Here is a 16,524-nt window from a genome sequence, read left to right as displayed (position 1 = left end):
AAAAAACAGCAATTGGAAACGCTCTGGGTTGAGAGTTTCACAGCAAACACAGCTGAACCCAGGATGGTCCAGCTCTGTGGGGGAGGGGCGTCTGCCATTACTGAGGCAGCCTGCCGTTGCTGCGGCAACCCACCATTACAGAGAAAGTCCATGATTACAGAGGCGGGCCAACATTGCGGAAGCAGCTCTAACTACACTCATATAAACAGGACTGCAGGGAAGTTCACATGGCAGCTGGGCGGAGCCCACAGCAGCTCAGCGAAGCCTCTGCAGGCTGAGAGTGACTAGGCTGCCTCCTTGTGGGCAGGGCAGCCCTGAATTTAAAAAAAAGGCAGCAGTACAGCGGAAACTCATAAAGCCCTAACTCCCTGGGACAGAACACCTGGGAAAAAAAAAGGGGGGGTTATGAGTTCTGCTGCTGCAGACTTAAATTTACCAGCCCAGCAGCTCTGAATGAACAATGGGGCTCACAGCTCAACACCTGAGCTAATATAAAGGACTGTTTCCTCAAGCAGTTCCCAACCCCCGTATATCCAAAGAGTCACTTCATAAAGGAGAACTCAGACTGACATTTGGCAGGTATCCTTCTGGGACAAAGCAGAAGAAGAAACTGGTAGCAACCTTTACTGTTCAGCAGCTGCTGCAAGTGATCCCCAGGCAAGCAGGGCCTGGGCAAGAGAGGCCAGACAGTTAAAAGGAAAACTAAGAAACAGAAATAACTTCATCAACAACAAACAGAACATCCACTCAGAGACCCAATCAGAAAGTCAACAACTACAAAGCCGACAGGTGGATAAATCCACAAAGATGGGAAGAAACCAGCGCAAAAAGGATGAAAACACCCGAAACCAGAACACCTCTCCTCCTACAAGGGATCACAACTCCTCACCAGCAAGAGAACAAGACTGGATGGAGAATGACTGTGATGAAATGACAGAATCAGCCTTCAGAAAGTGGGTAATAAGATACTTCCGTGAGCTAAGAGAACATGTTCTAACCCAATGCAAAGAAACTAAGAACCTTGAAAAAAGATTTGACGAAATGCTAACGAGAATGGACAACTTAGAGAGGAATATAAGCGAATTGATGGAGCCGAAAAACACAACATGAGAACTTCGCGAAGCATGCACAAGTTTCAACAGCAGAATTGACCAAGCAGAAGAAAGGAGTCGAAGATCAACTCAATGAAATAAAACGAGAAGGCAAGATTAGAGAAAACAGGGTAAAAAGAAATGAACAAAGTCAACAAGAAATATGGGACTATGTGAAAAGACCTAATCTAAGTTTGATAGGTGTACCTGAATGTGACGAAGAGAATGAATCCAAGCTGGAAAATACTCTTCAGGATATTATCCAGGAAAACTTCCCCAACCTAGCAAGGCAGGCCAATATTCAAGTCTAGGAAATACAGAGAACACCACAAAGATATTCCTCTAGAAGAGCAACCCCAAGGCACATAATCGTCAGATTCACCAGGGTTGAAATGAAGGAGAAAATGCTAAGGGCAGCCAGAGAGAAAGGTCGGGTTACCCACAAAGGGAAGCCCATCAGACTCACAGCAGATCTCTCAGCAGAAACCCTACAAGCCAGAAGAGAATGGGGGCCAATATTCAACATCCCTAAAGAAAAGAACTTTCAACCCAGAATTTCATATCCAGCCAAACTAAGCTTCATAAGTGAAGGAAAAATAAAATCCTTTGTGAACAAGCAAGTACTCAGAGATTTCACCACCACCAGACCGGCTTTACAAGAGCTCCTGAAAGAGGCACTACACATAGAAAAGAACAACCAGTACCAGCCACTCCAAAAACACACAAAATGGTAAAGAGCATCAACACAATGAAGAATCTGCATCAACCAACGGGCAAAACAGCCGGCTAGCATCAAAATGGCAGGATCAAATTCACACATAACAGTATTAACCCTAAACGTAAATGGACTAAATGCTCCAATCAAAAGAAACAGACTGGCAAATTGGATAAAAAGCCAAAACCCATCAGTGTGCTGTATCCAGGAAACGCATCTCACATGCAAGGATACACAAAGGCTCAAAATAAAGGGAGGGAGGAAGATTTACCAAGCAAATGGAGAGCAAAAAAAAGCAGGAGTTGCAATGCTCATCTCTGATAAAATAGACTTTAAAGCAACAAAGATCAAAAGAGACAAAGAAGGACATTACATAATGGTAAAAGGATCAATGCAACAAGAAGAACTAACGATCCTAAATATATATGCACCTAATACAGGAGCACCCAGATACATAAGGCAAGTTCTTAATGACTTACAAAGAGACTTAGACTCTCACACAATAATAGTGGGAGACTTCAACACACCATTGTCAATACTAGACAGATCAACGAGACAGAAAATTAACAAGGATATCCAGGACTTGAACTCAGACCTGGACCAAGCAAACCTAATAGACATTTACAGAACTCTCCACCCCAAATCCACAGAATATACATTCTTCTCAGCACCACATCACACCTACTCTAAAATTGACCACATAATAGGAAGTAAATCACTCTTCAGCAAATGCAAAAGAACGGAAACCATAACAAACAGTCTCTCAGACCACAGTGCAATCAAGTTAGAACTCAGAATTCAGAAACCAACCCAGAACCGCACAGCTTCATGGAAACCGAACAACTTTATCTTGAATGTTGACTGGATAAACAATGAAATGAAGGCAGAAATAAAGATGTTCTTCGAAACCAACGAGAATGAAGACACCACATACCAGAATCTCTGGGACACATTTAAAGCAGTCTCTAGAGGAAAATATACAGCAATAAGTGCCCACATGAGAAGAAAGGAGAGATCTAAAATTGACACCCTATCGTCAAAATTGAAAGAGCTAGAGGAGCAAGATCAAAAAAACTCAAAACCTAGCAGAAGACAAGAAATAACTAAGATCAAAGCAGAATTGAGGGAGATAGAGACACGAAAAACCCTTCAAAAAAAATCAATAAATCCAGGAGCTGGTTTTTTGAGAAGATCAACAAAATAGACCACTAGCCAGATTAATAAAAAAGAAAAGAGAGAATAACCAAATAGATGCAATAAAAAATGATAAAGGGGATATCACCACAGATTCCACAGAAATTCAAACCATCATCAGAGATTATTACAAACAACTCTATGCACATAAACTAGAAAACCTGGAAGAAATGGATAAATTCCTGGACAGTTGCCTCCTCCCAAGCCTAAACCAGGAAGAAGTCGAAACCTTGAATAGAACAATAACAAGGTCTGAAGTCGAGGCAGCAATTAAGAGCCTACCACCCAAAAAAAGCCCAGGTCCAGATGGGTTCACAGCCGAATTCCACCGGACATACAAAGAGGAACTGGTACTATTCCTTCTGAAACTATTCCAAATAATCCAAAAAGAGGGAATCCTTCCCAAATCATTTTATGAGACCAACATCATCCTGATACCAAAACCCGGCAGAGACTCAACAAGAAAAGAAAACTACAGGCCAATATCCATGATGAAAATAGATGCAAAAATCTTCAATAAAATACTGGCAAGCCGATTATTAGCAGCACATCAAAAAGCTTATCCACCATGATCAAGTAGGATTCATCCCGGGGATGCAAGGCTGGTTCAATATATGCAAGTCTATTAATGTAATTCACTACATAAACAGAACCAAAGATAAAAACCACATGATTATCTCAACTGACGCAGAGAAGGCCTTTGACAAAATTCAACAGCCCTTTATGCTAAAAACCGTCAATAAACTAGGTATCAACGGAACGTATCTCAAAATAATAAAAGCTATTTAAGACAAACCAACAGCCAATATCATACTGAATGGGCAAAAACTGGAAGCATCCCCTTTGAAATCTGGCACTAGACAAGGATGCCCTCTCTCACCACTCCTATTCAATATAGTACTGGAAGTTCTAGCCAGAGCAATCAGGCAAGAAAAAGAAATAAAGGGTATTCAATTAGGAAAGGAGGAAGTCAAATTGTCTCTATTTGCAGACGACATGATTGTATATCTAGAAGATCCCATCATCTCAGCCCAAAATCTCCTGAAACTGATAAGCAACTTCAGCAAAGTCTCAGGATACAAAATCAATGTGCAAAAATCACAAGCATTCCTATATACCAATAACAGACTTAAAGAGAGCCAAATCAAGAACGAACTGCCATTCACAATTGCTACAAAGAGAATAAAATACCTAGGAATACAACAAGGAACGTAAAGGACCTCTTCAAGGAGAACTACAAACCACTGCTCAACGAAATAAGAGAGGACACAAACGGATGGAGAAAAACATTCCATGTTCATGGTTAGGAAGAATCAATATCGTGAAAATGACCATACTGCCCAAAGCAATTTACAGATTCAATGCTATCCCCATCAAGCTACCAATGACCTTCTTCACAGAACTGGAAAAAACCACCTTAAACTTCATATGGAACCAAAAGAGAGCCCGCATAGCCAAGTCAATTCTAAGCAAAAAGAACAAAGCGGGAGGCATCATACTATCAGACATCAAACTATACTACAAGGCTACAGTAATCAAAACAGCATGGTACTGGTACCAAAACAGAGATATAGACCAATGGAACAGAACAGAGGCGTCGGAGGCGACACAACATATCTACAACCATCCGATCTTTGACAAACCTGTTAAAAACAAACAATGGGGAAAGGATTCCCTGTTTAATAAGTGGTGTTAGGAAAACTGGCTAGCCATATGCAGAAAGCAGAAACTGGTCACCTTCTTGACACGTTACACTAAAATTAACTCCAGATGGATTAAAGACTTAAACATAAGACCTAACACCATAAAAACCCTAGAAGAAAACCTAGGCAAAACCATTCAGGACATAGGCGTAGGCAAAGACTTCATGACCAAAACACCAAAAGCATTGGCAACAAAAGCCAAAATAGACAAATGGGACCTAATCAAACTCCACAGCTTCTGCATGGTGAAAGAAACAGTCAATAGAGTGAATCGGCAACCAACAGAATGGGAAAAAATTTTTGCAGCCTACCCATTTGACAAAGCGCTGATATTCAGAATTTACAATGAACTAAAACAGATTTACAAGAAAAAAACAAACAAGCCCATTCAAAAATGGGCGAAGGATATGAAGAGATACTTTACAAAAGAAGACATACATGAGGCCAGAAGCATATGAAAAAATGCTCATCATCACTGGTCATTAGGGAAATGCAAATCAAAACTACGTTGAGATACCATCTCACGCCAGTTAGAACAGCGATCATTAAAAAATCTGGAGACAACAGATGCTGGAGAGGATGTGGAGAAATAGGAACACTTTTACACTGTGGGTGGGAGTGTAAATCAGTTCAACCATTGTGGAAGACAGTGTGGCGATTCCTCAAGGACCTAGAAATAGAAATTCCATTTGACCCAGCAATCTCATTACTGGGTATATATCCAAAGGATTATAAATCATTCTACTATAAGGACACATGCACATGAATGTTCATTGCAGCACAGTTTACAATAGCAAAGACCTGGAACCAACCCAAATGCCCATCGATGACAGACTGGACAGGAAAAATGTGGCACATATACACCATGGAATATTATGCAGCCATCAAAAACGATGAGTTTGTGTCTTTTGTAGGGACATGGATGAACCTGGAAACCATCATTCTCAGCAAACTGACACAAGAACACAAAATCAAACATCACATGTTCTCACTCATAGACGGGTGTTGAACAATGGGAACACATGGACACAGGGAGGGGAGCACTATACACTGGGGTCTGTTGTGGGGGAGGGGGGATAGCGGGGTGTGGGGAGTTGGGGAGAGATAGCATGGGGAGAAATGCCACATATAGGTGAAGGGGAGGAAGGCAGCAAATCACAATGCCACGTATGCACCTATGCAACAATCTTGCATGTTTTTCACATGTACCCCAAAACCTAAAATGCAATAAAAAAAAAAAAAGAATATAAAATTTTTACCAAAAATTAATTTACCTGATTCAAATTACTTTTTACGGTCCTTAATTCCATCTCCAGTGTTTGGAGAGTCAGTTCAAGTTGTTGTTTCACTTCAACTTCTTTCCTATATTGCTCTTCTTTCCCTCTTAACTGTTCCCTAATTTTTTCATACAACATATCAGCATTTCTTCTCTTCTCTTCTTCTTGGTTTAAGTTAAATCTGCAGTTAAATATGCTTATGTTAAAATTTGTTTTGTTAGAAAATAAAAAGTTCATGTGTGATCTGCCACTTCATATGTTGGTTTATTATCCTAATAAAATTTCTATGTTATTGAATATTTTTCCTTTCTAGTTCTTGGGTTTTTAATTTCTCACTTCAGTCTTTTCCAAAGAACATATATACTTGAAAGGAAGTGATGAAGAGACATTCTGCTAACTGGTAAGTTTCTGTTACAAGTACCTCTGGTAAATATTACAGAAAAGGATACTGGAAATTATTCAGTAAAGATACAAGTTCAAAATTATCTTTTTGGCCGGGTGCCGGTGGTTCATGTCTGTAATCCCAGCACCTTGGGAGGTGGAGGTGGGCCGACCACTTGAGGTCAGGAGTTCCAGATGAGCCTGGCCAATATGGTGAAACCACATCTCTGCTAAAAATACAAAACATTAGCTGATGTGGTGGCAGGTGCCCTAATCCCAGCTGCTCAGGAGGCTGAGGCAGGAGAATCACTTGAGCCCAGGAGGCAGAGGTTGCAGTGAGCCGAGATTGCACCACTGCACTCCAGCCTGGGTGACAGAGTGAGATTCTATCTCAAAAAAAAAAGCAAATTATCCTTTCTTAAAACAGTCATAATTACTCCTCAATTAAGAAAGATAATTTACAGTTAACTAAAAAGAAGTTATTGTTTATTAAAATATTTATACATTCAACAAAAATAAATTTTTGTTTTTATGAAATATTCCAAGTGTCCCTAAAAATTATTATAGTTAAGAAAACACCCTCAGATGTCTTTCTTACAACATATATCTACAGATTAGTATAATTAAAGATTGGGCTATGGAGCCTAATATTGGTTACCCCATACTTTCTATGTTTCTTTTTCTGGTAACACTTTCAACTTATCTTCTTATTACATATTGCATAAACAATTTTAAAATCTCTTTTAGAACAAAACAGGATCTAATATTTAAGTAAACCATAAAGAATAATATGTGTTTTCACACAGAACTTTGAATTAGGTTTATCTGTGTATGAGAGAGAGAGATCACTTTTGTAATCACTTACCATTCTATTTTTTAATTCATGCACCTTCAGAGTAAAGCTATAAAAATTTTCTTAGTATTCTGAGTTGAAAAAAAATGGCCATTTCATTCTCTATTGATTGAAATGAAATTAACATAAACTTTCTTGAGAACAATTTAAAAATTTGGATCAAAGGCCTTTTTAAAAAAAATTCCTATACTTTAAACAAATAATTCTACATTGAAGAATTTATTCAAAGTAAATAATTAGAAATATAGAAAAAGATTTATAAAAAAGTATTCCTTCCACCATTAACTATAATACAAAAAATTTTCAACCCAAAACTCATTCTATTAAATAAATAATGAGATTTCCATATGGTAGACTTCTACATACCCATTAAAATGATTTAAAAGAATACATATTTAGTAGAAGTACATAGTTAAGAACTAGTTATATTATTTCCAAGAATTTCACACTTCACAAGACTAAGAAGTCTTCTTCCCTGCTAAGCCCTGGAAGCTAAGTCAGCAATTACAAGAATACTCCTATATATCTTTAGTACAAAGTAAATAAACATTTCTTTAAAACTAGGCTATTGTACCTTAAAGAGCACAGTTCTCGTTCCCATTCAACTTTTTGGTGCTCTAACTGTGATTTTATTTCTTTTGTTTCAGATAGCTCCTTCTGCAGTACATTAACTTTATCTTCCATTTTTTTAATTTTTACTGTAAGTAGTTCACAGTGATTTTTTTTAAGTTCTAATAATCTTTCACATGCAAGAGCTGCATCCTGGATTTTCAATAGGGTAATAGAATCTGTAACAGAGAGAAAACAAGATAGAAATAAATATATGAGTACTTTTCGCATATAACGAACTGTACACTATAACTTCACTGACCAAATATATACTGAAGGTCTACAATGTGGAAGACATTAAACTAAGCTCTGCAGATAAAACAGACAAACCTCTGCTCTTGTTTAGCTTCAAGTACAGTGAAGAAACAAAGACAAAAAAAGGGGGCAATTATAAATTCAGATAGATGCTGTACAAAAACAGAGTTCTAATGACCACAAAAGAGAATTTGACCTATACTGGACCCAGGAAAGATTTCCCTGAGGGAGAGGTGACTACACTGAGAAATGAAGCATGAGAAAGCAGCAGTTAAGCAAAGGGGGAAGAAAAGCATCCCAGCCAGTCTGTGGCACGTGCTGAGGCTCTACTGCAGTCTGCTTCAAGAACTGACTTTCCTTCTTTTCTGAAACGACCAAAAACAAAACAGACAAAATACATGAAACACTGAGTTTCAAGACAGTGGACTCAGGTAATGAACACAATGATCCCTGACAGACAAGAAACAAAGGAAGTGGCCAGGCACAGTGGCTCACGCCTGTAATCCCAGCACTTTGGGAAGCCAAGGCAGGTAGATCACCTGAGGTCAGGAGTTTGAGACCAGCCTGACCAACGTAGTGAAACCCTGTCACTACTAAAAACACAAAAATTAGACAGGTGTGGTGGCAGACACCTGTAACGCCAGCTACTCAGGAGGGTGAGGCAGGAGAATCGCTTGAACCCCAGAGGCAGAGGTTGCAGAGAGCCAAGATTGCGCCACTGCACTCCAGTGCTTTTTTTTGAGCAAGACTGTCTCAAAAAAAAGAAACAAACAAACAAAGGAAGTAAGTCTTATGAAAGCCCAGAGCCTGGCCTTCAGAGTTTCCAGGCCATGACGCAGGGAGAAAAAACTTACATAGAGTCCAGCAGACTCCCTGAGTTGAAGTGATGAAGCTGAGAGTCTAGTAAACGCAAAGTAGACAGAGATCACAGGACACTGGAGAGGAGCGACAGGTACAGAGGAAGAACCCTCCCTGGAGATCTGCAGAGATCCCCTCTTGGGTACTGAGCAGAGTAATGAACAGTGAATGTATGCTAGGAAACTACCTGAAACCAAAGAAACCCCACCTAAAAAAAGGAGAGGAAATCCTGCCTGGTGTTCCCACAGCACCAGGAAAAGTGTTCGTTCCCATGGTCAGGCTGGAAAAACTCATACTTCTCAGGACAGTGAATAATCAGAAAGATATTGCATCAGGAGTGGGGAATTAGCCCAGATCATAAAAGCAAGATTGGAAAAAGTCAAGCTGTTTATACGTAACTCAACTGTACCCCACAATAAAGCTCAAGAAGATAAGTAGAGGCATGGAAGATAGTTTTTAAAAACCAAATTGCACTTGTAGAGATGCAAATTACAATGTCAAAGATGAAAACTAAATTAGATGAAAATAAACACAGATTAACCATCACAAAAGAAAAGATTCATAACTTTGAGACATCAGTGAACTATGGAAAAAAAATCCAAGCAGCTAATATGTAAGCCTCCAAAAATGGAGGAAGAAAGACAGAAAAAAAAATGTCAAGAAAAATTGGCCAAAACTTTCTAAACTTAATAAAAATTATAATCCCACAGATTCAGAAAGGATATGGCTGGGACAGAAAAAAGTGAAGGCATACTATTATAATTATACTATACACCAGAACTATAACAAAATTACACCATATATGATGTTATACTACTACTTGAAGGTGGACTGTAGTAAGTTCCACTCATATACTATAAATCCTAAAGCAACAACTAAGACAGCAAAACTAAGAGTCATAGTTAATAAGCCAAAAAAAAAAAAAAAAACCTGAGATAACTCAGGAGCATCTGTAGATCAATAAAACACAATACAGTCCAGAAGTAGACCCACATGTATGGAGCCAACGTATTTTTGACAAAGGCACAATGGCAAATGCAGTGAAAAAAGACTAGCCTTTTTGATATATGACGTTGGAACAACTGGATATTCCAAAAAAATTAACTTGAATCCATACTTCAATCCACACAAAAATATGAACTCAAAATGGATCACAGATCTAAATATTAGACCTACACCTGGTGAGGCGCAGTGGCTCACACCTGTAATCACAGCACTTTGGGAGGCTGAGGTGGGCAGATCACTGAGGTCAGGAATTTGAGACCAACCTGGCCAACATGATGATACCCCACCTTTATTAAAAAATATTTTTAGGCCGGGCGTGGTGGCTCACGCCTGTAATCCCAGCACTTTGGGAGGCCGAGGCGGGTGGATCACGAGGTCAAGAGATCGAGAGCATCCTGGTCAACATGGTGAAACCCCGTCTCTACTAATACAAAAAATTAGCTGGGCATGGTGGCGCGTGCCTGTAATCCCAGCTACTCAGGAGGCTGAGGCAGGAGAATTGCCTGAACCCAGGAGGCAGAGGTTGCGGTGAGCCGAGATCGCGCCATTGCACTCCAGCCTGGGTAACAAGAGCGAAACTCCGTCTCAAAAAATATATATATATATTTTTTAAAAATTAGCTGGGTGTGATGGTGCATGCCTGCAATCCCAGCTACTCAGGAGGCTGAGACACAAGAATCACTTGAACCCAGGAGGTAGAGGTTGTAGTGACAGTGCCCTCCAGCCTGGGAGACAGAGGATGAGATTCTGTCTCAAAAAAAAAAAAAGACCTAAAACTATAAAACTTCTAGAAAAAAGCATAGAAGAAAATCTGTGACCCTGTGTTAAGCAAAGAATTCTTAAATATGATACAAAAAGCAAAATCCATAATTGAACAGATAAATTGGACTTCATCAAAATTAAAAACTTCTGCTCTTCAAAAGATACCATTAAGAAAATGAAAAGTCAACAAAAGAAATTAAAAATCTAAATTTAAAAAAGAGAATGAAAAGTCAAGCCACAATCTGGGGAAACAAATCCTTGCAAAAAAACATATCTAAAAAGGGAATAACATCAAGAATATATTATATAAAAAACTCTTCAGCTTTGCACAGTGGCAGCAATGTAGCCAATGAGGTTTTTTGTTTGTTTGTGAGACTCTGTCTCACTCTATCACCCAGACTGGAGTAAAGTGGCTCCAGCTCGGCTCACTGCAACCTCTGCTCACTGAGACCTCTGCCTCCCGGGTTCAAGCGATTCTCCTGTCTCAGCCTCCCATGTAGCTAGGATTACAGGCATCTGCCCAGCTAATTTTTGTAATTTTAGTAGAGACGGGCCAGGCTGGTCTCAAACTCCTGACCTCAAGTCATCCGCCCACCTCAACCTCCCAAAGTGCTGGGATTACAGACGTGAGCCACCATGCCAGGCCACCAATGAGGTTCATCCAAGGCATGATTATTGTTAATTAAAAACTTTTCCATTAGAAAAAATAATAATAATAATAAATTAAAAGGAACTCTTAAAATGTAACCAGTAAGAAAACAACCTATTTTTTTTGGGGGGCTAGAGGGGACAAAGTCTTGCTCTGTCACCAGGCTGGAGTGCAGTGGCGTGATCTTGGCTCACTGCAAACTCCGCCTCCTGGGGGGGGTTCAAGTGATTCTCCTGCCCCGGCCTCTCTAGTAACTGGAACTATAGGCATGTACCACCACATCCAGCTAATTTTTGTATTTTTTATTACAGATAGGGTTTCATCATGTTGGCCAGTATAGTCTCAATCTCTTGACCTCATGATCTGCACACCTCAGCCTCCCAAAGTGCTGGCATTACAGGTGTGAGCCACCATGCCAGTCCAACAACCTAATTTTTTTTTTGAGACAGAGTTTCGCTCTTGCTGCCCAGGGTGGAGTACAATGGCACAATCTTGGCTCACTGCAACCTCCACCTCCTGGGTTCAAGTGATTCTCCTGCCTCAGCCTCCCAAGTAGCTGGGATTACAGGCATGCGCCACCACGCCCAGCTAATTTTGTCTCTTTAGTAGAGATGGGGTTTCTCCGTGTTGGTCAGGCTGGTCTCGAACTCCTGACCTCTGATAAGCCACCCACCTCAGCCTCTCAAAGTGCTGGGATTAGAGGTGTGAGCCATCTCACCCAGCCCCAACAACCTCATTTTTTAAACAGCAAAAGATGTGAAAAGACAATTCACCAAGGAAGATTTACAGATGGCAAATAAGCACATGGAATGATGCTCAACATTATTAGTCATTAAGGTAACATATATTGAAACCATAATGATATCCACAATATACACCTATCAGAATAGGTTAAAAATTTAAAAATTTTAAAAACAGCAAATTAGGTGTTGGCGAGAATACAGAGCAAATGGGCCTGTCATATACTGCTGATGGGAATGGAAAATAGTACATACAAACACTTAGAAAACAATTTAGCAGTTTCTTAATAAGTAAACATAAAGGGGAACGAGGGAACTTTTGTGGATGATGGCTATGTTAACTCTCTTGCTTATAGTGATGGTTTCCCATGTGTATACATATCTCAAAAACGTAGCAAATTGAACATTTTATGTATGTGCAGTCTGTCATGTATCAATTATACATAACTAAAGCTATTGCTTACAAGAACAAATATCTAAGAAAGTGGCTGGAACACAGAGAAAGAAGGGCATGAAATAATTCAGGGTAAAGCCAGATGATTCAGATCTTTAACCTTACAGCAATGAGAAGTGATAGCTGGGTTTCAAGTAAGGGGGTAATTATGATCAGATCTGAATTTTTGGAAATTTATAATTATGGTTACAGAGTAGACATAGTTTCAAGAGGTACAGTAGCAGGAAGAACAGTTATAAGCTTATTGTATTATTCCAGTGGGGAGACAATGGTAGCCTGACCTTGGGTAAAGATACAGGAGAGAAGCAGAGTCAACAAATAGACTGGGAGTGCCATTCACACTGAGAAAAGTACAGAGGAATTTTCCTAGGTCTTTGGCTAAGAGTGTACAATATTCAATTGTTCTCATCCTATTTTAACATAAAGCATATTTGTTAGATCAACATCCCTAAAACACATCAGCACTCTAAGGTAAAGGGTGCCATGCTAAGTGTGCTAAGCACAGCATAATGTATGCTAAGTGTGCATACATTACACTTTATTACATATATTATGCTAAGCATAACATAATGCATGCAAAGTGTACATACATTACAATGGGATACATAAAAAGGCCTTAAATTTATGCAATGGTCCTACCTTTACACTCCATTCCAAGTTGTTCAATGAGCAACATAAAATTCTTGTAATTAGAGTGGGGCAGTTCACAATCCTCTGAGACTGTTTCAGATGACTGAGTTAAGTCATCAACATCATCCATAGACTGTATTTGGTTTTTGACCTATGAAATAAATAATACTGTTTCAAAATGTCCCCAAAATATTTATAGCATATACAGAAGTGGTAATTATCCATCTTTCTATATGAGCAAAAACACAGGTATTTCTTAAAAGAACTAATTTTTGTTAAAAGGATAGATATCTTTAAGTTGGACACAGTGGCTCACGCCTGTAATCCCAACACTGGGAGGCCAAGGCAGGCGGATCACCTGAGGTCAGAAGTTTGAGACAAGCCTGACCAATATGTGAAACCCTGTCTCTACTAAAAATACAAAAAAATTAGCTGGTGGTGATGGGCACCTGTACTTCAGCCTGGGAATCCATCTCAAAACAAAAAAAGGATATTTTTTATCAATGGCTAGTGCTTCTTAATCACTTTTTTAAAGTAAATGTCTTTACAACAAAAGATTATCTGTTTTTTTTATTTCTTTTTTTTGTGTGTGTGAGATTGGGTCTTGCTCTATCACCCAGGCTGGAGTACAGTGGCATGATCACAGCTCACTGCAGCTTCAAACACCTGGGCTCAAGCAATCCTCTCACCTCAGCCTCCCAAGTAGCTGGGACTATAGGTATACTCATCATGCCTGGCTAATTTTTTCTTAATTTTTGTAGATACAGGGCTCCCACCATGTTGCCTAAGCTGGTCTCAAACTCCTGGGCAGCAATCCTCCTGCTTTAGCTTCTAAAGTGCTGGGATTATAGGTGTGAGCACTGTGCCCTGCCCACTTTATCTTTTATAACGTGTTTTTTTAAACTATTATTTTGATAATTTATTTTTTACAGTACCTTGTTCTTTTCATTAGATGTTTTCTTAGTAGGCCTAAAAAGAAAAAAAATACCTTTCAGGCAAATAGTAAATATGTAAAATACAAGGAATATCTAAAACTACTGTTTTTTTAAATAAAATATCTGCATTTATAATTTATTTACCCTATTCATAAAGTTTACAGGAATCTTTTTTACAGGTAATGTAAAACATAATAACTTTCTACAAGAGGTATTAAACTATAAACAGAAAGAGTAACAGTAAGGGACAAGAAAAATACACTAATAATATCATAACAAATTTAGATCAAGCCTTCTGACAGTCAAAGCAAAAGGAAAACAGTGTTACTTGTATTATTCAACAGAAACATACCAGGTTTCTTTGCTACTGTCCTTTTCAATAAAAACAAGCTTTTACTGGCACTAAAATCTATTTGGAATATATTAATTAACATCCTTACATGAGGAGAACCCTTTTTGAATGATGATATTAGATTTTTTCAGGACTCACAATGCAGGTACTATGCATTATTCTAAGCACTGTACATACGTTAAACTCATTTTAATCCTCATAAGAATTCTGTGAGGTTGATAACATATTAAGTATTTTATAAAGGAAGAAACTAGGCACAGAAAAGCCAAGTAACTTGCTCAACCACATATAGCTGGTCAGTAGCAGACCCAAAATTCAAACCCAACAATTCTAGCTCCAAAACATATTTTGCTGTGCTGTGAAAGTAATGTTTAGTTTCAAGTATTTTTAAGTGATATGACAGCAGATGAGTCTATATTATCATTCTATTTCCAGCTATAATTATAAATAGTAATTTCTGAATCTTGCAAATATTTTTTAAAATAAAAAGACCTGCTGGGGGCGGTGGCTCACGCCTGTAATCCCAGCACTTTGGGAGGCTGAGGTGGACAGATTACCTGAGGTCGGGAGTTTGAGACCAGCCTGACCAACATGGAGAAACCCCACCTCTACTAAAAATACAAAATTAGCCGAGAGTGGTGGCACACGCCTGTAATCCCAGCTATTCGGGAGGCTGCAGCAGGAGAATCGCTTGAACCCAGGAAGCGGAAGTTGCAGTTGCGGTGAGCAGAGATCGCGCCATTGCACGCCAGCCTGGGCAACAAAAGCAAAACTCTGTCTCAAAAAAAAAATTAAAAATAAAAAAATAAAAAGACCTTATATCTAGCCAAGTTGGAAACCTACTTTCAATAAGCTAAACATTTATTTTTTCTAAAGAAATTCATCAACGTTCATTCATTCATCTACTCAACTCGATTCATGCATTCAAAAATCCGTATTGAGGCCGGGTGTGGTGGCTCACGCCTGTAATCCTAGCACTTTGGGAGCCTGAGGTGGGTAGATCACTTGAGATCAGGAATTCAAGACCAGTCTGGCCAACATGGCGAAACCCTGTCTCTACTACAAATACAAAAAATAGCCGGGTATGGTGGTATGCACCTGTAGTCCCAGCTACTCGGGAGGCTAAAGCATGAGAATTGCTTGAACCTGGGAGATGAAGGTTGCCGTGAGCTGAGATCACATTACTGCATTCTAGCCTGGGAAACAGAGCAAGACACTAACTCAAAAAAAAAAAATCTTTATTGAGCATACAATACGTGTCAATGACACTATCAGCATAAGGCAACATGGTTTTTAATATTTTAGAACTTTATAATCTAAAAGTAATAGTCTGTGATAGGTTATCAATAGGTTAATTTTCTACAATCCTCCCCTTCTCCCCAGAATCTAAACAACTATTAAGTTAATACACCTGATCTTTTAGTCTTAGAAAATCATAGCAGTTCATGATACTACTGTCAAAAGTACTCTGATATCTTCAATCATCAAGAAATGTTTAAATTCAATTCAGTATAGCCTACATGTTTGTATGTTTATTATTAATTTTTTAAATTCATATATGAGAGTTTAACTTTTATATCATCGACACATTCAATTATATTAGAATATTCCATTTCTGAAACAGTTCTAAATGAACAACCTCTTAGTGAAAAACTACATAAACAGAAGTTCTAAGGACAATTAGTTTATTATAAATCTTTAAAAGATAATGGATCAAGCTTTCCGATGCTTAGACATGCAAACAAAACTAAATTTCATAAGCATTTCCTTTGCTACTGGCTTACTCCCAAAAGCATATAAATATACTCTAAAATCTTCCATTTTAAAATAGAAAAGGAAGAAGACTCCCTTGAATCCCACATTCTTCTTCAGTTACCACCTGTTTACCTATTGCCTTTCCGTCCAAGTTCTCTCAAATGCTGTCTCTCAAACGACAGTCAGGGTTCCATGGTGACCATTTATTGAAACTGCTCCTTATCAAAGTCACTTGTCCTCTCCTTAATCTTTCAGCAGTCTGGATATAGTAGAGTATTCTCTGGCTTTGGGAGACCACATTATTCT

The 16,524-nt window shown here is 38.8% G+C and overlaps 1 protein-coding gene across 16 annotated transcripts in view; it reads right to left on the bottom strand.

The window, feature by feature from the left end:
• The window catches only part of ANKRD26 (ankyrin repeat domain containing 26), a 102,595-nt gene that overhangs the window by 37,878 nt on the left and 48,193 nt on the right, over nt 1-16,524 (bottom strand). For all 16 annotated transcript variants that reach the window (XR_010339541.1, XR_010339543.1, XR_010339544.1 and 13 more), the window contains 4 exons: nt 14,112-14,145; nt 13,186-13,327; nt 7,789-8,002; nt 5,978-6,161 (listed from right to left, as the gene is read on the bottom strand). Coding sequence is in view for 11 of the 16 variants with exons in the window: in XM_064368577.1 (XP_064224647.1) it covers nt 5,978-6,161; nt 7,789-8,002; nt 13,186-13,327; nt 14,112-14,145 (574 nt within the window). In the remaining 5 variants the exon portion in view is untranslated. The remainder of the gene's footprint in view (nt 1-5,977; nt 6,162-7,788; nt 8,003-13,185; nt 13,328-14,111; nt 14,146-16,524) is intronic.

This window comes from Aotus nancymaae, unplaced genomic scaffold (genome assembly GCF_030222135.1).
Source record: "Aotus nancymaae isolate 86718 unplaced genomic scaffold, 86718_ANA_hifiasm-v0.15.2.pri h1tg000077l, whole genome shotgun sequence".
Classification (NCBI taxonomy): Eukaryota; Metazoa; Chordata; class Mammalia; order Primates; family Aotidae; genus Aotus; species Aotus nancymaae.
This window is presented reverse-complemented; position numbering and strand designations above follow the sequence as displayed.